The 24,624-nt window shown below is 49.0% G+C and overlaps 1 protein-coding gene across 1 annotated transcript in view; it reads left to right on the forward strand.

The window, feature by feature from the left end:
- Nucleotides 1-381: 381 nt before the first annotated feature.
- KIRREL3 (kin of IRRE like 3 (Drosophila)) overlaps nucleotides 382-24,624 on the forward strand; it is a gene marked incomplete at both ends in the record, with an annotated part of 38,995 nt that continues 14,752 nt past the window's right edge. The window contains 6 exons of the mRNA XM_010012514.1: nucleotides 382-539; nucleotides 3,688-3,838; nucleotides 8,743-8,848; nucleotides 23,118-23,266; nucleotides 23,476-23,603; nucleotides 23,907-24,033. Of these exons, the coding sequence (XP_010010816.1) occupies nucleotides 382-539; nucleotides 3,688-3,838; nucleotides 8,743-8,848; nucleotides 23,118-23,266; nucleotides 23,476-23,603; nucleotides 23,907-24,033 (819 nt within the window). The remainder of the gene's footprint in view (nucleotides 540-3,687; nucleotides 3,839-8,742; nucleotides 8,849-23,117; nucleotides 23,267-23,475; nucleotides 23,604-23,906; nucleotides 24,034-24,624) is intronic.

The raw sequence follows: 24,624 nt of genomic DNA on the forward strand, positions 1-24,624 counted from the left end.
GGGGAGGAATAGAAGAACAGTTTGCAGCTCAGGGACATCCTGCATTTTTGAGTATTTTATAGCTCTTGTGTTTCTCTACCATAAGCTTGACCCTTCATATTACTGCAAAGCTCAGGCAGCCACCCATGACATGCCCCCTGTAAAACTTCAGCCAGTTTGAGGCTTTAGTTCAGATCTGCGGCAGAGCTTTCATATGAGCAGCAAAAGGCCAGATATAACATGGTGAGATGGGTTGGAAGCTGCCACAGCCACATCAAAGCCAGCTGCAGAGGCTGAGAGGTCACAGTCCAATTCCAGCAGCCCAGACCCCACAGGTAACCCCAGGAAGGTTGGTTTAATGCTACCAAATGACGCTGTCTCCTCTGTCCTATTTCCTTGCAGTTCCTCCAGATGATCCTGTCATTATGGGGGGTCCCATCATCAGCCTGAGAGCAGGAGACCCCCTCAACCTGACCTGCCATGCAGACAATGCCAAGCCAGCAGCCTCCATCATCTGGATGCGGAAAGGAGAAGTCATCAATGGAGCCACCTACTCCAAGGTGAGGTGGGACAGGGCTGGGAACAAAGGCTGTGTTCTTCCCTTGCTTCAGAAAGGTGTAGCGTGACACTGCTCTTCACACAGCTCCAAAAGATCTAGGGCAGCACCTTCAAGTGTGCAGAGCTGAGATTCTCACTGTACATCACCCCATGCAACCTTCTCAATGGAGAACCTGGGAGGAAAACAGCCCATTTGAATCTGATTGGCTTTTTCTACCCTCTAATAGCTTGCAATTGCCTGGCTTGCCCTTTTCTCCCCCCAGAATTCCACCTGGCTGTGGTGTTAATGCTGCATACAGCACCACACAGCCAACACTGGCCTGGCCTTGGCTGTAGCAGAACCTCTGGATGGAAAGGCAGCTGCAGTGACATATGTCCCCTCCTCCAACTGCAATTTTCCATGACAGATGATCAGGGTTGTTGGCATTTTTTAATTTAAATGGAAAGCCTTTATTGGGTCATAAAGGAAAACATCAAAGAGCAATCGACAGCATACAGAACGGGTACCCACATGTGCTCCTCTTTATAGGCGCCTGATGTCTGGTAAGTGCTAAAGATTCGGTAACACTTGACATTTCTAATGGAAAATCCTAAAGAACAAAACTGGAGGCATAAAATGGGTCAGTTTGCAGCCATTTGTAAATGCAAGAAAACTTCAAAGCCAGGAGTCAAAGGCATTCCTCTCCAGCTCCTAAAGATCTGTTAATAAACATTTCACCCTCTGCTAGCACTGCAAAGCCTCCATCCAGCCTCATTCCAGCACCACCCCAATCTGCTTGGAGAAGCAGAGGAGCCAGAACACCCTCCTCCTCCTCCCTATCACACTGCAGAGCACACGGATAGCTCAGATGAAGCTGAGCTGCTTCCTTAGAGCTGGTGGGTGCAAGCAGAGGGGGACTTGCCCCATCTCCCTGTGTGCAATGCAAGAGGCAGCACTAATTAAAGCTACAGAGAACTGACCTCTCCCTCTCTCCCATCAAGTGGAATTAATTAAAACCCAGGCCATTGCAGTTGTTTATAACTGATTCTGTTCATCCCAAGCTTTCCTCTCCACTGCAGACTGCTCAGACCTGGCCCTGGGGAGCCAACATTGGAGCCCTTCCTCTTTCAGCCCCACAAGTGATGGGTAGCAGGGAAGGAAGATCACTCCTCCTTTATTTATCTTTCCCACAGAAAAACACTTTCTAAAGCAGAGCTTTTCAGGCTGCAGCTCCATCTCATGCAGTACAGAGACTTCCATGGCATTTTAAGCAGCTTTCAAGGATGGGAGGGGAAGAGAGTCCTGTTCTACATGAGGGAAGCATCATCCCCTCTTCCTGGCATCAGGAGAACCTCAGTTTCTGGGGCTGAATCTCTAGGCTTTCTGGAGGGTTTTCCATGAGACCCTTCCACAAACACATCTCACTGTCTGCAAACCCACATACATGCCCTTATCCCTGTTGAAGGAGTCAGGGAATGGTCCCTATAGCCATACAGGGTATTATGGGATCCTGCAGGGTTTGGATTCTGAGGGACACTACAAGGGGAAGGACCTGCACAAGGTTGGGGTCCACTACATCCTCAGCACCAAAAGTGAGGCTGTTCTACAAGGGAAGGATACATAGGGGGACAATAAAGCAAGTTCAGGGGAGCAATCTTACCACCAAAAGCACAGCATTCGAGCAGGTTTGATGGTCATAGAAGGGTCATTTACAGCACAGCAGTCTCCAGAATGTCTATAATAATGAGGCAGGCTTGGAGGTAAGCCAAGAAACCCAGTCCACATCACCACCCCTAAAGCAGGGCCTAAGCTAGAGCTGGAGCTTAAATACTTCTCCTGGGCTTATGGGTAAAGAGCTTTTGGGTAGAGTCCTCAGATGGGGTTCATCAGGGGAATTAAGCACTGTTGGTGCAATCAGGCCCTGACAATCATCTGCTGATAGGCCTTGGTCCTGCTTCTCCCCACCTTCTGGGCTGATTGCAGTGACAGTTTCTCTCCATCATAGATCATGGACTGGTTTGGGTTGACAGGGACCTGAAAGCTCATCCAGTTCCAGCCCCCTACCACTAAACCAGGTTGCTCAAAGCCCCATCCAATCTGAGTGTGCCTGAGAAGTGCAGACCTGTACAGATGAACCCAGGTGGTGAAAGCTTTAGTCTTGCTGCCGCATGCCTGTAATTCAATGAAGCACTTGGCTTACATGGGGAGGAGGAAACTTGAAGGATACAGACTTAGAGAGGAAAACTGCCTGGCAGGAGCCAAAATACATAGTTACAGGATGAGTGTATCCATGGGCTATTACTAGCGTCTGGGAAAAGCTGTGTTTCTGGCATTTCTGGACCCCGGTGGATGTTGATAAACCAGAGAGAGGTCAGAGGAAAGTCCAGAGATTGATTAAAAGATTTAAACCAATGCAACATCTCAAGCCTCCCAGGACTCGATTGGTTTTGTTTACCAAAGACAGGGCTACAAGGTGATGTGACCGCAGTCTGTAAGAACTGAGGAGAATTAGGAGGGCTCCGGGGTTCCCAATAAAGGCAAGAAGTCCAGGGAAGAAACAAGGTGCTAAAGCTGAGCAGATAGAGCTGGTTAACCACTGCTGTACCAGCCCTAAGGTTTTGGATCTCTGGCATCCTCAGGTCCCCATTGCAGTGATTCCCAGCACAAAGTGAGCCAGAGTGGTGATGATTTGACATGGGCTGGACTGCTACATGGCATCCAGGGACCCGTGGTCAGGATCAGTCCCGTGCTGCTGGCAGCTGGCATCACTCTTCATTGCTAACTAAAGCGGCCTAGGAGCTTTTTACACTCCCCTGGCATAGAAAGTGGCAGCAGGATCAAGAAGCTGGTTGTCCTTTCTGTCCCCTGTCTTCCCCTTTCCTGGGACAGTGGGTGATATGTGTCTTGCTGGAGCTGGCATTGCCAGATCAAGGCACAGCAGGGCTGGAGGGAAGCAGATGGGAGTTAAATGCCCAATTCCCAGGGAAGTGCAGTGAAATTTGTCTATGCTATTCCCCAAAGGCTTCTTGGCAGATTCCAGCCAGAGGAATTGTTATTGCAGGAAGCACTGCCTGGCTAAGCCTGGCTCTGTGTGTGCAGAGCCTGGCCAGGGGAAGGGGCCCTCCTCTGTAGGAAACTGCCTCTTCTCATCCCTGTTTCTTCCCCCACAGACACTTCTCCGTGATGGCAAGAGGGAGAGCATCATGAGCACCCTTTTCATCGCCCCCTCTGATATTGAGAATGGGGAGAGCATCGTCTGCCGTGCTACTAACAAAGCCATTCCCAGTGGGAAGGAGACCTCGGTCACCATTGATATCCAGCGTGAGTACATGGCTGGCTGAGCTACCTCAGGGTACTGGGTGCTCCCAACCTCCCTGCTCTCTCCACAGGGCTGCCTGCATGGATCTGACTCCAGCCAGGAGTGGGATGCTGGGATTTGGGCGTTTCGTTTACTGGTACCTTGATACAGTGCAGTCAGAGACAGATCTCATCCCCAAAGTCCCTGGGGCACCAGACAGACACGAACACCCCAGGGATGGGCTGTTCCCAGCTTTTGTGTCTTGTGTCCATGGTTTGAAGCAAAAGCAGCCCCAGCTACCATGCTCTGGGCATGCAGCATGCATGTGGCCCAAGTGATCCAGACCCCCTGGTGTCTCTGGAGCAGGGAATGGTTTTGGCTGCACAAGCAGCATCTCTAGATATGACCAGTAGCAGAGATAAGGCCCATTAAGGCTTCTGGTACACAACAGCATGTTTCCAGTGTCACAGGCTGTTCAACACAAAGTTCTTTATGCTGTTCTCCACTAAGATAGCATGTAAGACACCTAACGGGTGGGAAGTCTCCCTTCCGTGAAATCCAGCATCAGTCACTATCTGATGGGGGCATGTGTGTGGCGAAAGCCGCATCATTTACCCTTTACTGTAAACCCACGAAGCAAAACCTTCCTTTCTCCAAACCCCACAGATCTCTTCCCTCCTCCTCTGCAATAGCTGTTGCTCCCGGGCTCATCCCGACCTCGCTCCAGCAGGGCTTCATTTGCACACGCAATCCCTGCAGCTGTATTTACCAACAATTTGCAAATGCAGGGTGTTCAATATTAGCATGCCAGCTGCTTTCCAGAGCCCAATTAAAACTGGCTGAACAAACTTGAGCACAGCAGAAAATTCAGCATTTAAGACTTCCAGCTTTTGCTGCCGGAAGATTAACAGGCTCTTGGGTCGCTGGATAGCATGTCCTGACAGAGCTGGCCAGATAAAATGAGATAATAGCATGGGTTATTTCACAGCCTGCAAACAGTTACAATAGCTGGAGACGCACATGCATCCGCACAGACAACGTGAAGCCCAAGACATCATTACACTGCGCTGTACAGTGCGGGGCAGGAGACGTGAGCTGCATCCCTGAGCCTGGTAGAATCTGCTCTGAAAAGAGAAGCACCCAATAAAGAGCACCAATTTCCACTCCGAGCCATTAGATACTCCATGCTGTGAATGCAACAATAATAATATCCTATCCAGCTATTAAAAGGATGTTGTTCTTAATGGGATCTAATGAGGATATCAATTTCCCAGTGCTGGATGGGTGATGGAGGGATAGAAAAATACCAAGATGGATTAACCAGCCTGCAGTGGGATGGATTTCATCCTGGATGCAAGAGAGTGCTTCAGCTGCTGTCCAGTCCATTAGGTTTCTTTCCCAACCTGGCTGCATTCACTTTGCAATGAGCTAAAGGTCCTACTTTTCTTAAGAAAAAATTATCTGGTCCACTCATTTCTTGTCTTGGGCAAGGCTGGCTGCAAACGCAAGGTACCCCCCTGCACCACCTGGGTGGTGAGAGGAGGTTCTTCTTCATAGCATCACAGCCTGGTTTGGGTTGGAAAGACCTTAAAGCTCACCCAGTTCCAACCCCCTGCCTCTCCTCCCCAGCAGCTCTCCCAGTGCCAACATTTCACCCTGGAGCCTGCACGTCTCCACCTCTGCTGTTCACACCATAGGTTTGAAAGAGGTGGCCTTGCAAAATAATCCCAGGGAACCAAAAATAATCCCTCCCAGGAAGCAGCAGCATGGTAAATCACTGCTTCTCCTTTTGCTTTCTTTTGTGACCCAAAAGAACATCAAAAACACTCACAGGCAGCAAGGAAAGGCCAGGGTGGGGGGTGTTTCCTATGCTGGGTGTATGTGCGTGGTGGGAGAGAACAACCCCTTTCAGTTTGGCTCCCATCAATCTCATGCAGGCATCTTAGAGCAATGAAATAGCTGAGTCATAAAAGCCTCCCTTTCCACAAAGAAAAAGGAAAAAAGCAGCTGAAAAACCCCAACCCCGAGCAGGGTCTGTAATGGAAACACTAAGCGACTCCAGCTGGAACATCTGTTCAATGTGATTTCTGTTCTACCAGCCACATCAAAGTCAGCCTCCTGTGAGTTATGCACCGAACATCACAAGTGGGATTAAAATCATGTTTAATAGTTTGTATGCCATAAACTATTTATAGTGCCAGGGCCCAGTGGCTCTGTGGAAATACACACCCAGCGTTCTGGGCTGGGGAGGAGCGGGGTTATTGCTTATCCAGAGCCATTTGCTCCAAGCCTCTACACACACATGTGCAGTTCCTCATTTTCACACCTCTTCCTCTCATGGCAAGAAGGCATTTATCTGCATCTGCATGTTTTTGCAGGAGGTGGCAAAAGGAAAAGGGAAGTGGACCAGGGTGATGGGCAAAGTGAGGGCAGCATCATTGCATCCTGCTGTGTTCGTCCTCGCAGCATTAGTGTTTGATTCCCTGTTGTCCTTCCCCGTGGGGAGTGTGAAAGCCCAGACCTGAAGAGGCATCTCAGTCTTCTTCCAGCTCCTCACTTGGTCCACAAGCTGCTGTTGGATCCAGGGTACAGGTTTGGAAGGGCTTCTCTGGGCATCCATAGAGGAGAGGAAGATGATGCTCAGCCCATGATCCCAGCAACCATTTCCCAGGGGCTAGTTTAAAACAGCAGGAGCTGAGGGTTTGCTCTGGTTCCTCACTGGCTGCACATGAGGAGTGATGCTGGTCCCCAGGGGCGATGCTCATGGGTATACTGGTACCTGGGCATATAAGCCATTTGCATGCACGCTCTCCTGTAGGCTGGCTCTGTCTGATTCCATCATTCAAATTAATTACAAGAAGCCAGGCAGGAATTATAATTGTAACCGAGTGGAATTACATTCTGATGAGTTACAATTTGTGTCTTTTTCCCCCTTTTAACTCTCCCAAAACACACTGGCACACACAAACCCACGCTAACCCACGGCACCCGCCGCCTCACAGGGAGCTACCACAATATTAGAAAGCCCAATACCATTTTTGAAAGGCAAGATCAAAGACTTCAATTCATTTCCTTTGCTGTGGTTTTTTTCTGCCTTTTAATCTCTATTTTTTGTTTAATTTTGAGTGCAGGAGGGAGCGGGGCTCATTTTAATACAAAGAGGCTCCTCTGTAAATCCTAGGCACAGCTACTAAACCATCAAACAATGGGGAAGCTCCTAAAGAGAAGTGTGATTCATACTTAACAAAGGAAGGTGATTAGCTGTTGTTGTATAACAATAGGGAAGTGTCAGGATGCCTGCAAATGAATTAGGAGCCCACTATATATCTCTGGGCTGTTAGGTGAGGGAAGCTCATTTATATTCCCAACTGCGCCCATCTTTATTGTCATTTGAATTGCACATTTTAAAATGAAATTAGGGTAAATTGAAAATACCTATAATTTCCTCGTCATCATTTCCCAGCGAGAAGGCAGGTGGCTTTGCTTGCAACAAAGCCTGCCTCTGGCTGGGTAAATATCATGGGGCCTAATGAGGTGGGGAGGAGGAGGAGGAGGCACTGCAGCACGCCGGGGTCCTGCAGCACAACACCAGCCACTTCCTTTACCTCTCCCATCTCACTCGAGCTGAGGCCACCTCGGAGACTCCCCTTTGGTCCCCAGCCTTGCCATAAGGATGATCCCACACCTCACAGGGAGAGACTGGAATAACACAGGGTTGCTTTCGGTGCTGTTATTTTCGATTGGCACACGGACAGACTTTCTGCTCTCCTCTCCCAGTGCCAACCCTTCCGATGCTTTGCAGGCAGCATCACCTTTTCTTCCTCATCCCTCATTCATGTGAGGTTTCACCCAGTGTCATTACCTTTGTAAAGTGGTACCCAAAAGAGAGGTCACAGTCACGCCATTCTCCCATCAGTATCATAAACTTACCCTCTTCCAGGTTAAAGCCATTCCCTCTTGTCCTATCCTTATCCGTCCTTGTCCAAAGCTTCTCTCCAGATTTCCTGGAGCCCCTTTAGGCACTGGAGCTGCTCTAAGGTGTCCCCTTCAGGAGCCTTCTCTTCTCCAGCTGCCCCAGCCCAGCTCTCTCAGCCTGGCTCCAGAGCAGAGCTGCTCCAGCCCTCGCAGCAGCTCCGGGGCCTCCTCTGGACTCACTCAAACAGCTCCACGTCCCTCTTGTGCTGTTGCCCCAGAGCCAGATGCAGGACTGGAGAGAGTGGCCCTTACAAGGCAGTTTCTTTCTGCTTTTTCCCTCAAATGAGGTCCTATCCTTAAAACCTAAAGCTGGAGGTCCAAACCCCCCTCCCAGACATCATGAAAATTGAAAACAACTCTGGATATTCTTATTCCCCATCCAAACATTGCACCCTTTTCACTTCTCACTTGCTTTCATCAGTTCTCTCCCAAATTTTTCTGCTGCTGAAGCATTTTGATGCTTATCATGTAAAAAGAAGAGAAACCAGCACCAGCTGGAAGAACCGAGAGGCCTGTGACACCAATAAGGACTTGGCAGAGATGATTAGGCTGATGAAAGAGCAGAAATGCCACTTTCAAGTTAGCGGATAGACAAAAGATCATCATTACACAGCGAGATATTAAATGGGAGCTTTTCAAAGCAGGCAAGTTTATTTCCTTAAACAGGAATCAGAGCCGGCGTTAACATTTTTGAAGTGAAATGCTACATTGAATGGTGTGTGTCTCTCCTCTTTCTGTCTTATTTACTGAAGCCCTCCAAGACAAGCACAGCGTGCATGACACCAGCCTGTCTTACACATTATTTCACAACGTCAAGGAGTCTCAGTGCATTTACCGTGTTTTCTCATGACCAAATCCTGCTTTCCAGACTCGGAAGCATGGCAGGCAGCAGGCATGGGGCTGCTGCATCATGTCTTTGTGTTGCTTACAGGCTGTCTCTGTCTCTTTGCAGACCCACCCCTGGTGAACTTGTCTGTGGAGCCACAGCCGGTGCTTGAGGATAACACTGTGAAGTTCCACTGTTCTGCCAAGGCCAACCCTGCTGTCACCCAGTACAGGTAAAGTGGCTGCTGGCTGTGCGTTTTGGTGGCTATTCCACTCTCTCTCATGTTTATCCCTGCTTGGTGGTCATTCTAGCTCATGCCCATGGCTTCTGCTGTCCTCTGGCTGCAGGATGTGATGGCTGGAGCTGTACACAGCCCCTCATCCCCGCAGAGCTGTGGTGGCACGGTCCTCTTCCCAGCATCCTTGCTCTGATGGCTCCCTGATGCTGCTTTTACCTTGATGATGTTATTACATGTTGAGAGACTGCAATTGCCTCCACGTTAGGCTGTCTGCTATGTTCTGCTGCATGCAGCAAGTCCTCTGTCAGAGATTCATTGGTGCTTTGGAGTGGATTAAGAGGCCTGGCGCCGAGCAGGTGGAGCCATCTGTTTGGGGACATAAAGAGCAAAGCACACCGAGCGAAAAGTCTATTACGGGAAAATTCCTTTTTTTCAGGGTTTTATTTTTGCATACTCTTTTATGATATGAACAATACAACTCCATTGCTGTCTCCATGTAACCCTTAAGCAACCGCTGTAAGACTATCTAACCCCAACAGCATGGAGCAGAGCTCAGAAGGGGCCAGAGCAGAGGTGCTTTGACTGGGGGTACATAGGTACCCAGGGGTACCTAGGGTGGTGAGGTGCCGGCACAGGGTGCCCAGAGAAGCTGTGGCTGCCCCATCCCTGGCAGTGCTCAAGGCCAGGTTGGACACAGGGGCTTGGAGCAACCTGCTCGAGTGGAAGGTGACCCTGCCCATGGCAGGGGATTGGAATTGGATGAGCTTTAAGGTCCCTTCCACCCCAAACCATTCTCTGATGATTCTCTCAAAGGTTTCTTGGTCTAAGCAGACAAAAATATGGGTATATGAAACAGGGTGAGTTGTCATCACGCTCTGGGACAAGAGAGCATTGTTGGCCAGGAGGGCTCATGTCTAAGCCAGCACAAAGACATTTCACAGCAAGCAGGTATGCCCCCAGCCCAGGGCAGTGATCAGCCACTCCTCACTCCTGCCTGGCAGTCAGGAGCATGCACACACAGGCACACAATCAGGTCTGGCTTTGCAACAGCCTCAGTTGATAATAACAGAGGAGGCACCTCCGGGGACAGGTTACCATGACCCACCTCCTGTTAGGTTCGTACAGCTTAATTAGTACAGTCAAGTTTGCTGGTAGGAACAACTCCTTCCAGCTGGATATCTGCTGTCAGCACAACAAAGCAGTAATTGCGTTCCTGTTTACACAGAAGAGTTATTAATTTGAGAAGTCAATTAATGTCAAAGATACAAATAGCCCTGTTTTCATATTTACAGTTAGGAGGAGTACAAAGTGTGTGACAAGCTGGGGAGGGATCTGGGAGAATGTCCTATGTGGGTCTTGCCTTGATTGATTCTAGTACAGCCAAAGGCAAAACAACCACCTCCGGCTGAGGAACCTGACAGGGCCAGGATTCCTGCTCCTAAGACTGGGCATCAGGTTTGATCCTCAGCAACAGGGGCTTACACACCACCCCTGAACGCACCTCTGTTCACCGGAGCAGCCTTGAAGGCTCCAACCTGCGTTTTCTCCTTCCTCTTGGCTGTTTCCAGCCTCTGGGTACATGGCAAAGCAATGCTGGGCTGCTTTTCCCCACCAAGCAGCAGATGGATGTGCCACGCTTCTCCCCTCTCCAGTGCTGTCTCATTAAAGCTGGGTTTTGCTCTCTCTTGTAGCTGCAAATGCCACCCATAGCCCTCTTCTGCCCTTCTCATCCATCCTGAGGCCACGTGTCTTGTCACCCTTCCTGTTGCCTGAGCATTGGGGTTATTTCTTTGCCGTGATTGGTTTTGTGATGGACTCCACTCTCAGAATTAATTGCAGGGTTTTTTCAGGTTATGCTTTCTCATAAAGGGGATTTCTTTAAGGGTGAAAAAAGAAAAAAGGCATGAAAATTCAAGCAGCACTTTTGTTTTTTCATATCTGAAGTTCTCTTAACATGTTAACATCACACTTTTTCCCTACCACTGTGATGAGCAAATGGAATTCAGCAGCGCTCAGCGGGGCTTCCTTCCGCTTAATGGCTCTGATTGATTGGGGGGGGATTTGTTTTCCTTCCAAAAGATCCCAAAGCTCTTCACTAACTATGTAAAGGTGGCAGATGTCCCGGCACCGAAGCTTGGAGTCCTTTGGAGTGGGACATCCGAGCAAGCAGCCCCCTGCACCTCAGCACTGACTGGGAGGGAAGGCAGGAATATGGAAAGCCCCAGGACTGGGATACTGGAGATATGAAAAGACAGAACATGAGCTCTGTGTCATCCGAGGGCCATGTGGGACCCCGTCAGTGGTGAAAATGAACTTATTCTGCCTTAAAACTAAGCAATAGAGAGAAAGTGTGATTTTTTTCCCACTCTAACACATCTCCTGTGGCTTTCCTCATCCTCAGATAGAGATAGCACATCTTGGTCTTCAGCCGACGTTTACTTTTAATACCTCCCAGTATGTTTGTCAGTAAACAGCTCTGAACACAAAGGGGAAAAAAAAAGTCTAAACAACATCAATTCCTTTTCTGGGCATAAATCCACAGCCAGCTCCACAGGGCCATCCTTGAATACAGGAGCAAGCTGTCACCTTGCTTGAGTTTGATACAGTGATGAGTTTTGCATTGGGTTTGCACCCAGGTCCTTCTGGCTGGGTAAAGCAAGCGAGGTCAAGCATCTCACCCCAAAGATGCTTGGCTGGGAAGCACCTATGAGCCATGCTCCTCCTTGGCAAGAAGCTGCTGGTCCAGCTGCCCTATGGTTCTAAGCACAGACCCCTCACTCCCTTCATTAGGGAAAACAAACCAAATTCAATACAGTTTCCCAGAGGGCCAAAATCCCCACACCCCCCACAGAGAAAGTAGTTTTGATTAAATCAAGGTAGCTTCTTTTTCCTGAAGAGGTTTTCTTCGTGCTTTCTTATATAATACATCACATACATGGGGGTTTCAATGCAAACCCTGGTTAGAAAGGAGATTTCAGAATGATGTGCTCCCAGGGCCAGAGAGGAAAGTTACAGCCTGAACTGCATCTTCTCCTCTTTGGGGTGTTTAATGACATCTTGTCAAAACTGACAGCTTTCCACAGAAGGTTTGGCCTCGGTGGCATTTTCTAAGGGGAGAAGAAGCCTGAACCCCTCTGCCTTAAAATTCAGTGTCATCTTGTGATGTTGGGGGGCAGGCAGGGTGTGTTTTGCTGGAGACACAGCTCTTTTTCTTAGCTGAGGCCGCCCTGCATTCAAAGCTGGAGTGGAATTCCCTCGCTGGCAGCAAGGATTTCTTGATGAGAAACATCATTCTTCCCAGGGGGTTTTGTTCACCCACAGTGTCACCTGGGCTGTCATTCACTTTGGGATGTGGGACAGGCCAGTGTCACCAAAAGCAAGGGGTGGGAGGCAGGCAGAGGGCTGGTGAGGTGTGTGAGCAGGGTTTTTGCCACTAGGATGAATTAACCCTGGCAGCAGGGGTTCTGCTCAGTTACGTGTTTTCCCTCTCGCCACATAGACACATCCTTATGGCAGGGTCATATACCCCATCTGGCTCTGGTTTATCCTACCTCCAACTGAGAGCATGTTCTCTTTGCAGCTAAAGAGCAGCTCAACCCACTCCTCCACAGCTCCTTGCTGTTGCCTGTGCAGCATGTTCTGCTTGAGACAAGCTCAAGGGGACCTGGGCTTTTTGGCATCACCTCCATGGACGTGTTCCATCTACATGGGGTTGAAAGCCCTAAGAGGCTCCCTGGTGTCCCTGGGAAAGATACTCCTTCCTATCCCCTCTGCTGGAGCCTGCCTCTGCCAGCTCGTCTGCAGGCAGAGCATCACGCAGCCACCACGCCAGGCTGGAGGAGCAGCGCAGCAAACACCTCCACCGGGCAGCGAGCATATGTGTGGGCAAACTGCAGCCGCCTCGTCTTCCTTTAACAGTGCATCTCAATGGGCAGTTCTGGGACAGGGAGGGGGGGAATTGGGGAATTTACTGGCTCTCTTTCACTGCTAGCAAACGGGCAAGAAAGGATAGCTGTCGCTGTTGTTCTGCCACCTGTGATGGCGGGGAGAATTAATGGAAAGCAACAGAAGTCAGGGCTACGTGAACCGACTCACAACCAGGCCCCCTCTTTGCTCACTTCAGATCTCTCTATTTGCCAATCTTCTCGTGGCTTTTGATGTCTGTTGTGTGTCTGTGGGGTGTTTTTTTGCCGTTATTATTTATCACTTGCAGTAAAAAAGAGAATCTTTAAAGTGGCAGAAGAAAATGGGGAAGTTTAATATTGCACGAGGCAGAGTCCCTCAGCCTTTTGGGCTCCTCTGATAATGATTATATTTGCAGAGCGATGGGGAGTTGGTGCAGGCAGGGCAATAACACATATCTCACTCTGGCACCTTGATGCAGTGCTCCCACCCTCAGGGCTAGAAGAGACCTTTGCAAGTAACATTTTCTTTGTAGTCATGAAGAGGGGAGACACTTCAAGGCATCCTCCAGCATCAGCTGAAGGTGTCACCAGCCTAAATATTGGTGATCTTAACGCATCCACCAGCTTGGAGAGCTTGAGCTCAAGTCAGGGCTTGAGCTGCAGCATCTTCTTACATCACAGGGTGCCTGCTTAGGTTGTGTGGAGCTTGGAGCCAGCCACACCATCGCCACCGACACTTCTGGTTTACAGCAGGAGCGTTGGATGTTTGTTTGCTCAGTGGGCTCTGCTCTGTAGAAAAGACCTTCTTCTTTGTACATACTGTGTTATCTTTGAACCAGCAACATGCTGTCACTCATCAAATATTAATCCAAACTCAACTGCTTCTTAAAGAGGTCTTCTTTGCAAGCAGTGAGGCACAAATGCACCTGAGTAGATACAGTGTCCAAGCCTCCCTCTGCATATTGAATGGGGCATTGAGCAACATGTGCCTTTGGTAGATCTGCTGTCTCACAAAAGTCATGCCCAAGTACAGGTCTGTGGGTATTTTGTCTGCACAACACCTCTGTGAAAGGTCAGGGAAGTTTAATGCTCTTCCATGACACCAAAGTTGTCCCTGCCACTTCCATCTAGCTGCAGAATATATTCATAGCTCCATAGGCTGTAAAGGCCAGAAGGGATTATTGATTTTGTGATTCTATGACCGTGGGAAGCTGATGCAGATATTCAGGGTGATGAATTTCATTGGCAACTTTTGACAGAGAGGTGGCAGATGATCCATTTAATGGACACGCCTGGCACTGCCTGCAGACAAGCAACAGCAGTGGCCGTTTTCCCTATTCTGGCACTATAAGACCTGAATATGTTTTAATATGAAATACAGATGGCTTTGAAAAAGCTCCTGGGAGCTGGTGTGTTTGGTACGTTGCTTGCTTTCTTCTGCCCATTCATGAAAGGCCTAGAATAAAAGCTAACATCCCCCTTGTAACCTGCATTCCCCAGAGCTTCTGATCACTAAAGCCGCTACCTAATTGGCACATTTTTTGTCTCCCCAGCAATCTGTGCCAAGGAAGGGGGATCTGCAATATTAAGCTCTTATTAAATTACAATCACATCTCTATTAATATTTGAAAGGGCCTGTCAAGGGCTTGAAACACATTGCAGAGCAGCCAGTGACTGCAGACAAGGTGTGAAGTCCATGGGCAGCATGGACATGCTCCCCCATGTCCGTCAGCCTTAGCACCATGCTCGCAGGAATAAAAACCCCAGATATCTCCACTGGGGACTGCAGGGAGAGCTGGGGTTGCAGAAAGATGATATGGGGAGCAGCTCACCTGATATCTGGTCCAGGCAAGAGGCCTCTCAGCATCCTCAGGTGAAACAGTCACTCTGGTTTTGCATTTCTTGGCAGGTTTTGGACCTTCTCCCCAAAAAAACAGCTCCCTCCTTCAGTCCAGTGTGGGCAAAGTGCTCATATAAACCAGTGCGTGGGCTTTGCTTGGGTTTGGTGCTTTCCTTCCCCCTGTTTCCATCTGCTCCTTCCTCCTCCTTCGGCCAGGGCTGCCGTCTGTCCAGCGGCAGGACGCTGTGAGTCCATATGCCGTCCCTCAGCAGGGCTGTCACCTCTCCTCTTGCCTCCCACAGCCAAACTCAGCAAGGGAAGCCAGAGAAGCCAGAGCAGGGAAGGGGCCCGCAGGCGTTTCACAGCAGCAACAGAGTAAATCTAATTTATAGACATAGCAAAATGCAGCTAAAGCTGGGGATGAAATGAATGCAAAGCACACAGAGGTCTCAAGTTATCGGCACTGTAACATTTTTCCTGACTATCTCTGTTTTCCTGCCCGGGTTTGTCTTTGTAGCTTCCTCCCAGACAACTGGACCTTTGCTCTGAAGTGAAAATGAAAGCTGGGGAAAGGAAAAGAAATAAGGGGAAATGAATTCTTCAGATCTCCTTCGTGATGCATCAGCCCCATCTGCCAGCTCCCTCTGACAGGGAGCGGAGTGCACAGGGTGGCAGGCGGAGAGGGAAAAGCAGGTTTTAAAGAAGGGAAAATACAGTCAAATAAAAGGCATAAATATCCCTGCAGCAAGGCTGGGCTGTTGTGGGGGCTCCAGCAAAGCACACAGCTCCCGGTGAAAGTGGGAAGATGGGTTGGAAGATCCTCCCTTCATTCACGGAGGTGTGGGGACGGGGAGATTTGTCTTCCCATTCCCTGGCTTGTCAGGGTAATGGGAACAAGCGGGTGGGAGATGTTCAGAGGCAGCTCGAACTAATTAGGAGAGAACGTAGAGGAGAGAGTTTGACAGCTGGAAAGGGAGAAAGGAAGGGGAGGGGAGGAGGGAAAAGCGCTTTGTACTCCTGAGCACCACTCCCTGATGTAGGAATGATTAAAGGTACCAAATGAAATGAGTGATGAAGCCCAAACTGCTGCGTTGGATGAAGCCTCTGCAACGGAGCCAGGTGGCAGAGGGGGTTTGCTGTTGTGTTTCAGAAGGGCTTACTGAAATGGGGTGCACCCTGGTTGTCGCTACCTCCAATCCCATCCAGGACCACCAGCATCCCATTGGACAGGCGTTGTCTTCCAGACTTTGTTCATGCATTGCAGTTTCCCAGTGTTGCAGTGAACCGGTCTCCAAAGCATCTCATTTCAAGCAAACTTTGCACCCAAATCTCTGGGTGCTAACAAAGACCTTACAGTTGGCCACCAAGCAAAGCTGCTAATGCTTCCTTTTAAACACCCTTATGGTTCTGAGAACTCTGAGGGTTGAGTTCTACCAGCCTTGTTGGTCACCTCTCATTCAAGACATGCTTCTGGGAAGGGAGCATCATTGGCTCCTCTGGCCACATCTCCCCTCCCTGTGTGAGAAGAGGTGGCAGCTTTTCAAGCCTAATTTAGCAGTCTTTAATCTGAGTTATTCCAAACCACACTTGCCACTTCCTTCATGCGTTCCCGCAGGATGATGGGCTGATTTCACAGAACGAAAAGCCTTAAGCAAATCTTGTCACACAAGAAAATTGATTTTTCAAAACTGACTTTTACAAGATTACTGGCGGGGTTTTTTTTTTCCCCTCTCATCTTTCTTCTGTATCGTTCCCTTCCAGTCTCACGAGGTGGCTTCAGATCTAAGGAAATTAGAGATGCTGTGACTAAATTGAAAATGTAAAAAGGGGAAGAAGGAGGAAAGGAAAAGACACCCAGCACTCAGCACCTTCGGTCCTGCTGCCTCTGAAGGAGCTGGCTGAGTGTGTTTGCTCTTATGAAGTAGCAGAAATGTCTCCTTCACCTCTCCTACTGCCATAACCTCCATACATCATCAGGAAAGAGTCTGTGGAAGGGTTATCAAGCATCGCCTGAGGGGCATTCCTTGGTGATCCCAAACTGGATCGCAGGGCTTGTTGCCTTTCTCTCCCTCAATCCCTCCATTTTATTTTCTCTTCAGGAAGAAGAAGAGAGTTTCCTCCTGCCGCTCGATTCAGAGACATCTCAATGTGTTTTGTTAGAAAAAAAAGAAGAGAGAGGAAGAGTTGCCTTGAAGTGGTTTCAGACAGCTTAAAATATGCTAAGCTTTTGTGTTTCTGCAGTATAAATAATGAATCCTCTTACAGCTTCTGAGTTGGGAAAGACGTTGATTTAAGAGGCCTTCAGCTCTGTTTGAGGTTTTTCTGCTTTCATGCCAGAGGGTGGGGAATATGGCAGGGAACAGCCAGGTGTGAACCATAGAAACAGAACAGTTTGGGTTGGAAGGCATCTTCAAAGGTGAGGTAGTCCAACCCCCCTGCAATGAGTGGGGGCATCTTCAACTCGATCAGGTTGCTCAGACTCACATCTAGCCTGGCCTTGAATGATGAGATGGGGTGTGCAAGAAGGTCCTGTGATGGGGACAGGGGCTGCACCTACCTCAGCACCAGCAAAACAGGTGCTTTGCTAAAGGATTTCATTTCTTGATTCCTTCTTCGCTCCCTTATTGCAGTTTTCAGGGACAAGAAGGGGGTTTAAATGGAGGATGAAGTTATTAGCATCTCTTTCTCTCTCTGTGCTCCAGTAAACCAGAGGTGATTTGGTGATGGCAGTTGGCATCAGTTATTGTTGATTTAACTATTTCCCCAAGCAGCACCTTTGGAAACATCTTTGCTTAAAAGTGGGCCAAGCCACCCATGTGGTCCATGGCCACCCTGCATGTCAGGCATGCACACAGGTCCATGCAGCAGCATCTACAAACCCTGGTCATGCCTGGTCGAGGACTGCATGTAGGGTCACACCATTGATTATCTGCACAGTTCAGCAGCAGCTTTAATGTTTGATCAGTCAAGTCATTGACAACTTAACAGCTTTGTTTACTTCTTCCTCACCACTTCTGTGGCCAGTTTGTTCTGACTGTGCTTAGCAAAAGGCTGTTTTGATTGTTTTCTCACCAAAAATGAACCCAGCTTGTACAGGCTGTACCGGTGACATGGCTTTAATTGTGTTTTCTGGGAGAGAGAAACCTTCTCAGCCCAGGTTCCTGTGTCATGGGCAGCACAGACCCAGCCCCGGGGTGTTCCTGCCCATCACTGCCCCGCTTCTCTCCAGAGAGCTGAACTCCTGTTGCACATCTTAAGGCATGATTTGGGGAGCTCTAAGTAGCCCCTCACTGCTATTTCCCACCCATGTGTCCTGCTGATGGAAAGGAGGAGATGCACCCAAGACAGACACCTCCCTTAAAGACTGCAGTTTGATGAGCAATCAGGCTCATCACCAGCCCCCTAGCTTGGCAGAAGGGGGAACACTGAAGCTGAGATTCAACAGGAAATCAAGCCAGAGGTTTCCTCTGCACAGTGAGGTGTTATTATTATCATCAAAACCCCAGAGTGTTTAAAAACAATCAAACCCCAGCAGCTGCAACTGGTGTATCACAGCAAGTGCAATCAGATACCAAACACGTCCTTGTCAGGATTCAAGCCTGAGCTCTTGATATCTGGGAGAAGGTTGCAGTCTTTCTCACTGTTTATTTGTTTCTGAGTTAAGAAACACATGGGAGAAAAGAAATAGGCACAGGTAGATTAACAAAGTTGGCATCTCCGCTCTGAGGTGCAGCATCTCCACCATTAGGACCTGAGATTTGCCATGTGGTGGAGCACAGATGTTTGCATTGGGGACAGAGGGGTTTGGGAAGAGGCAATCACTGCAGCAGCTGTGGATGGATGGATGGAGGTTTGTCAGGGAGGGAGCTGGATGCATGGAAACCTTTCCTTGAGAATGGTGGGTACCAACATCGTTACTCCCCCAGCCCATAGAGGACCAGCCAGCCATCAGCAAGGATGCTCAGTGCTTTGCTCAGGGCTGTGCCCCCCTGAACTTGATTAAACCCAAGGTGGAAGGCCCAGCCTTGTAATTTAGATGGCAGAGAGATTACCTATTGCCTGTGCTTGCTGATAAATGAACCCGCTGCATCAGCATGGAGGGAGGACAACAGATGTGTGGCTGAGGAGCTGTACAGGGCCCACACATCTTCATTAGAGAGGGAGCAAATGGGAGAAGAGGAATAACCCCATACATCACTATTATGGAAATCTGCTTTTAATAAAGAAGTAATGTGCGTTATGCATCACTCTGGAGCCATGCAGGGGGGTAGCAAGACACTGCTTGGGCCATGTTGCTTGCTCAGTCACTTCTTACAAGGTTGTCACTCATGGGAGATGCTCTTCAATCTGCCAGCACAAGCTCTCCACTGTCCTTATCCCTTTTGGACCTCCATCATCCATGCAACACCATCCTTCTCCATCCACTCCTCCCCATGGAGGATGCTGGGGTTAGAGGGGCAGCAGAGGGATGCAGGATGCAGCATCCCACACAGGGGCAGCTCATGTTTGAGGATGAGAGGGGACTGCCACATTACAGCAGTAGGACTTGAAGGTACTGCTGGCAATAAAGCAACAAACCCATTCTCTGAGCAATTTGTAGCATTTAATAGCCATTCCAACGAATGAAATGTTAATTAATTCATTCCCTCAGCCTATGCATTTATTTAAGGTTTTTGTGGGTGTTCTCTGTACTTTTATTAAGCAATTAACATGCGTCCAAGAAAATATTTGTCTGTTTTAAGTAGTTCTTAGTAAACACAATTTATATGGCAGGCAAGTGCTTTATTTTGCATTGTTAATTAAAAACGACGATCCACTCCACTGCCACAGGTTGTACACCACCAGAGCAGCCGATCTGCTGTGAAGTCTGGTTCAAGGGGCACATGTGCTGCTGGCTACAGCAAAAACACCTCCCGAGGAGCCTGCAGCATGGGTTTGAGTAGTGCTTGGTGGGCACTGCAGGGTTCAGAGAGCCCATGCTGGAGGGTGGGTGCTGTGATGCTCTCCTGTTGTTCCTGTGTTGCTGGTGAGAGCTGTGGTGTGATGAGGAGCTTTATAAAGAGCACGTACGAGTCTACAGCCTTCCCAGGGCTGTAAAGTAAATAGCTTGTTCACACATGCTGTTTGTTGAAGAATTACAAGTCCTTGTACAGCACACAGAGGAATTTATTTGTTATGGTGAGCCTGGGCAGCACTAAGGCAGACAAAGTACTTGCTAGTGATGCTCCTCCATGTACTGATGCTCTAACAGGGCATGTTCCGCTCTTGTTGCGAACGCGGTTAGCTCCATGAGCCTGAAAGCCCAGCCAAAACTGGGAACCTTTGGGATAAAAAAGGGTAAAACCTGCTTGTGCTTAATGAGTCCTGGCTGAGCATCTTCCACTGAGACCCCACGTGCTTCATCCTGGCTTTCCTTTGGAAACCAGAGCAGATCACTGAAGAAACACTGAGGTATGAAAGCCATAAACAAGCCATAGCACTGCTTTGAGCCAACATGTCCTAAACTGTCCTTTCCTATTTTCTTGCATGTAAGCTTAGCTAGGAAACAATCAATGTAGTCAGAAAACGCAGAATGTCTCCTTAGAAAAGTCCTGTCCCCTCTTTAAGCATTAAAACCAGCAGTACAGGTTTGGGGGGGGGGTCCCATTCTTTAATCAATGGCTTTTCAGTGCTGTCTGCAACAACCCCTTTGAAGCCTGGGTCAAAATACCTGTTTCCTGGTTGAAAACTGTTTTGCTCCATCACCCAGGTTGATTCAATTTCCAGAAGATACTGAGTTGGAAGGCACTAGGCGCCCCATCCAAGGAGGCCAGAGGAAAACGCAAGCAGGTTATGTACAAAGCCCAAGAGGATAAGGGACAGCAGCAGATAGGAGGCAAGGTCTGTGCTGGCCATGGGATAGTGGGGAGAAGTGGTGAGTTTGGAGAACTGGGAAACATAGGAACAGGTCATTTGGGCAGATTCCCATGGGCAGACCCTTGCCCCTCTCTGCACAGACCTGTTCCTACAGTCCCTGCAATATTCTTTGGCTTAGGAAGAAAACAAACAGCAGAAAATGGTGGCTGAGTCCTATGAGGAGAGACTAAAGCAGGTAAATTTATATAGTCTGGAAAAGACCCTGGGTGACACGTGTGCAATCTATAAATACCTTCAAGGCAGTAATATAAATGAAAGAATTCCCTGCTCTCAGCGGTGGTAGGATGCGCTGGGGTCAGGCTCTATATAAGGCGGCAGATGCATGAAGAACCAAAGCAGTGGAAGTGGTGAATGTGGCTGATGGAGCATCCTTTTTCTCTTCTTGGCTCCGTTTTATTCAGATTCTATTTATAAATAGTTACTGAAAGGTTAATAGGTGAGTAAGACATGTTATGGGCTTGTAAAAACATGAGTAACTTGCCTTCTGGCTGCCCACAAGCACATCACGGGAAGCTTTACAAGAGGGTTATCCGGCGTCGTTATTAAAAACCAATTTGACATTATAAAAGATCTATACTGCTTGTTCAGCCACATTGATTTAGCAGTGTTAAGCCTTGGAAAACTGGAGCAAGAACCTTGATCTCTGCTGAAGCACAAAGAATTGCTGTTTGTGACACATCTCCGCGCTCGGGAAATCCAGTTTTGCGGAAGCAGTGGGGTTTGAACAAATCCATAGAGCACTGTGCCATGGTTGTTGCTCTGTGTTTTCCCAAGGTGCTGCAAAGCCAAAAGACTCTTGGAAACCTTGCTCTCAATTTTGCTTTCCTTTGCAACATCCAGGAAATGGCTTCACAGAATCCCAGGCTGGTTTGGGTTAGAAAAGACCTTAAAGCTCATCCTGTTCAAACCCCCTGCGGCATCGTTCCTGTGGCAGAAAGGCAGCAGGGCAAGGCAGGGAAGCGTGATGCTGAAACCAGCTGACCCCTTGGCTTGGGCTGCAATTCCCTCTGGAAGGAGAAAGACGTCACCAAAGCATCATTCAGCATTCCAGCCGTTGGGAGGTGTTGCTTATGCTGGTTCTTCCCTAGGAGGAAGCTCCCTCATTAACACAGGAAGCGCAGCCCTAGAAATAGAAGTGACATCTCCTGATTAATTATTGAAGGGTGAGCATGGGGAGAGTGGGGAAGCTGGAGTGGCCAGTCAGCATCTGTTAGAGGTGCAAAGATAAATGAAATCAGAGGTCAGATAAGTGCCTACAAATCGACTGCATCTGTACCCCTAATACATCTCTCTCGAAACACTTGTGTCATCAGATGGTGGATGAAGTCTTGCAGGTCAGCTGTCCTCATTCTATTAGGTTCACACTCTCAGGTACAGGGGGGGTTTGCTCTAACAGTACTGTTACAGTGTTTTCAGCCTTAACTCTCATTCCAGCCCCATAGAGGCACCTGGGGAAGCTGTTCGTGCCTGCAGACCCTCTCCTGAGTTCCCTTTAGCTCCAGTAGTCTTTGGTTGCCTTTAGGGCAGCAAGGGAAACCCATAGCAAAGAGGTGGGGACAAGCAGAGCAGAACAGTAAAGGCAGGAGCAGGAGACCCCTGGGAGGCCCATGAGCAGATGCTGTTCTTCTTGAAGGGGACACCAAAACCACCCCACCGGCTGTGCAGCTTGATGGGACAAGCCCAGCTCCCAGCGCCTGCATCTTCCCCAACCCAAACATCCCAACACACCCAGAGGAAGGCAGAGATTCCTCAGGGAAATCCTCTTCCCTCTAATCTACCTGTCAGTTGGTTTGGGAGGATGGTTATGTATGTTTTCCCTGGGCTGCTGCCTGTGCTTTCTTTCCCTTCCCCCAAAGAGCTACTGGAGTTTCACATGCCTGACAGCATCTCCTGTCTTTCCCACCCGCTCCAGAGTGGCAGGTTGCCAGATGGTGCCCCATTAGGTCACATTTGCTCATTGTTTGGCAAACAGCGGCTTAATTCAAGTGCTGAGTTGACAGCTTGTTCTCCAAGACAATTTGCAAGTTGCAGTGTTGCAAATGCCAGCTTGGCTTTTCAGGGTAATGTTATTTCAGCTGCCTTAAAGGGATAAAGTTCTTTTTGATTAGAAAAAAATAAAAGGAAGAAAAGGGTAAAAGTGAGGGGAAGCTAGAAAGGTTTTTAGTGTTTTGATGTGGAAGGACCAGGGGTTGTTGGTTGGTTCAGAAAGGGACTGCTCTCCTGGTACTGCTGTTTCCTCATCATGGAGGTCTTCCATCTATGCCCCACAATCTTAAGGAATGAGGTGCATTTCCAGTGAAACAAGCTCTCACAGGGAAACAGCAATTTGGGTTCATTTTGGAAAGGTTTCAGTAGGGATATATGTACACATCAGTTTGTTGTCTCCTCTCCAAACCCTGTGGCTATCCCTCCATCCCCGGGGGAGTGGGTGATGCTGAGGACAAGCACATGTCCCTCCTAAAGCCCAGGGCAGCAGCAGGCACCCTGTGGTGTGCTGCCTCCCAGCATTGCAACCTGTGTGCTGGGCCAGCAAGTCTCTACCATCACACACGTGTGAATGACCCAGAACAGCACCATCACGATGCTCTTTCTTCTTCAACAGGTGGGCGAAAAAGGGCCAGGTGATAAAAGAAGCATCCGGTGACTTCTATGAAACCATCGTGGATCACACCTTCTTCTTTGAGCCCGTCTCCTGCGAAGTCACCAACGCACTGGGCAGCACAAACATCAGCAGGACTGTGGATGTCTACTGTAAGTGATGGGTCAGCTTGAGACTGAGGCTGAAAATTAATAGGAAGGGGACATGGCCAGGTCTGACTTGCCCGGGGTGACCAGGACTTGCTGGATGACTTGCTGGTCCACCAGTTCCTACCACCTCAAACAAAATGACCTGTTTGGTTTGAGGGTTTCTGGTTGACACAGCCCATCACTGAGAGGTAACTCCAGTCTCCTCTGTGCAGTTGGGCCCAGGATGGCAACAGAACCACAGTCCCTGCTGGTTGATCTGGGCTCAGATGCAGTCTTCAACTGTGCCTGGACTGGGAACCCATCTCTCACCATCGTCTGGATGAAGCGAGGCTCAGGAGTGGTAAGGACTGCTGCTGGGACGGTGGGGAATGGCAAGTTCAGGGCATGAGGTGCTGCATGATGCTCCCCATGGAGCAAAGCCCATACCTATGGGCTGGGAGCTCCTGGCTGGACCTATGAGTGTCCTCCAAATGGAAGGGACAACGTGGCATTGCAAGGCTGCAATGAGTGTCCCCAGTTAGTCCAGAGAAGCGCATTAAGCAGTAAAAGCTTTATTGCCTTTGTAATATTTTGGATGGAAGCATGAGTGCATCCATGAGGCAGGATTTTGGATGTCAGATAGGAACCCTCTCCTCTCTTCCAGGTCCTGAGCAATGAGAACAAGCTGACCCTCAAGTCCGTCCGCCAGGAAGATGCTGGGAAATACGTGTGCCGAGCCGTGGTGCCGCGGGTGGGCGCAGGCGAGCGGGAGGTGACACTCACCGTCAATGGTACCTCTTGCTGTTCTGTCTCATCCCTTTACTGCTCCCACTGCCAAATTATCCCCTTGGATATTAGCTTTCAGAGCAAATCCCACCCTCAGCTGGATGAGGGAAGGGTCCTGCCCTGCAAGCAATGTGAATGGATTGGATTTTGCATTCATTCACCTGAAGATGCATGGGTTAAAACAAAAATCCCCAACACTATCTATGTTCCTTATTATCAACAGGGGTTTATTGAGTAGTTGGGAGCTGGCATCTTTAAATCTTTAATAGATTTATCTTGCAAACCCCTTGCAAGGTCATAGAGCACTGTTGTCTCTGTTGTACAGCTGGAGAGCTGGGAATTGAGCCTGGATCCAACAGCAGCAGCCTAATCACTCTCCCAGAGCCCACGTGAGGGTACCTATGAGGGGCAGCAGTGCTGTATAGCTCCTCCACGGCTGCTTGGGGCTCAGGATGTGTTCTGGACCTGCACCTAAGCTCAGGAGTTAGTTAGGAAGCACTTCAGAGCTCTGGAGTTTCATGATGACCCCGCCAGGACCCCTCAGCAGCCGATAACAAATTCCAGCCTAAATATGGAAGGGAAAGAGACAGGGCGGC

Source organism: Nestor notabilis, unplaced genomic scaffold (assembly GCF_000696875.1).
Source record: "Nestor notabilis isolate BGI_N333 unplaced genomic scaffold, ASM69687v1 scaffold7894, whole genome shotgun sequence".
NCBI lineage: Eukaryota > Metazoa > Chordata > Aves > Psittaciformes > Psittacidae > Nestor > Nestor notabilis.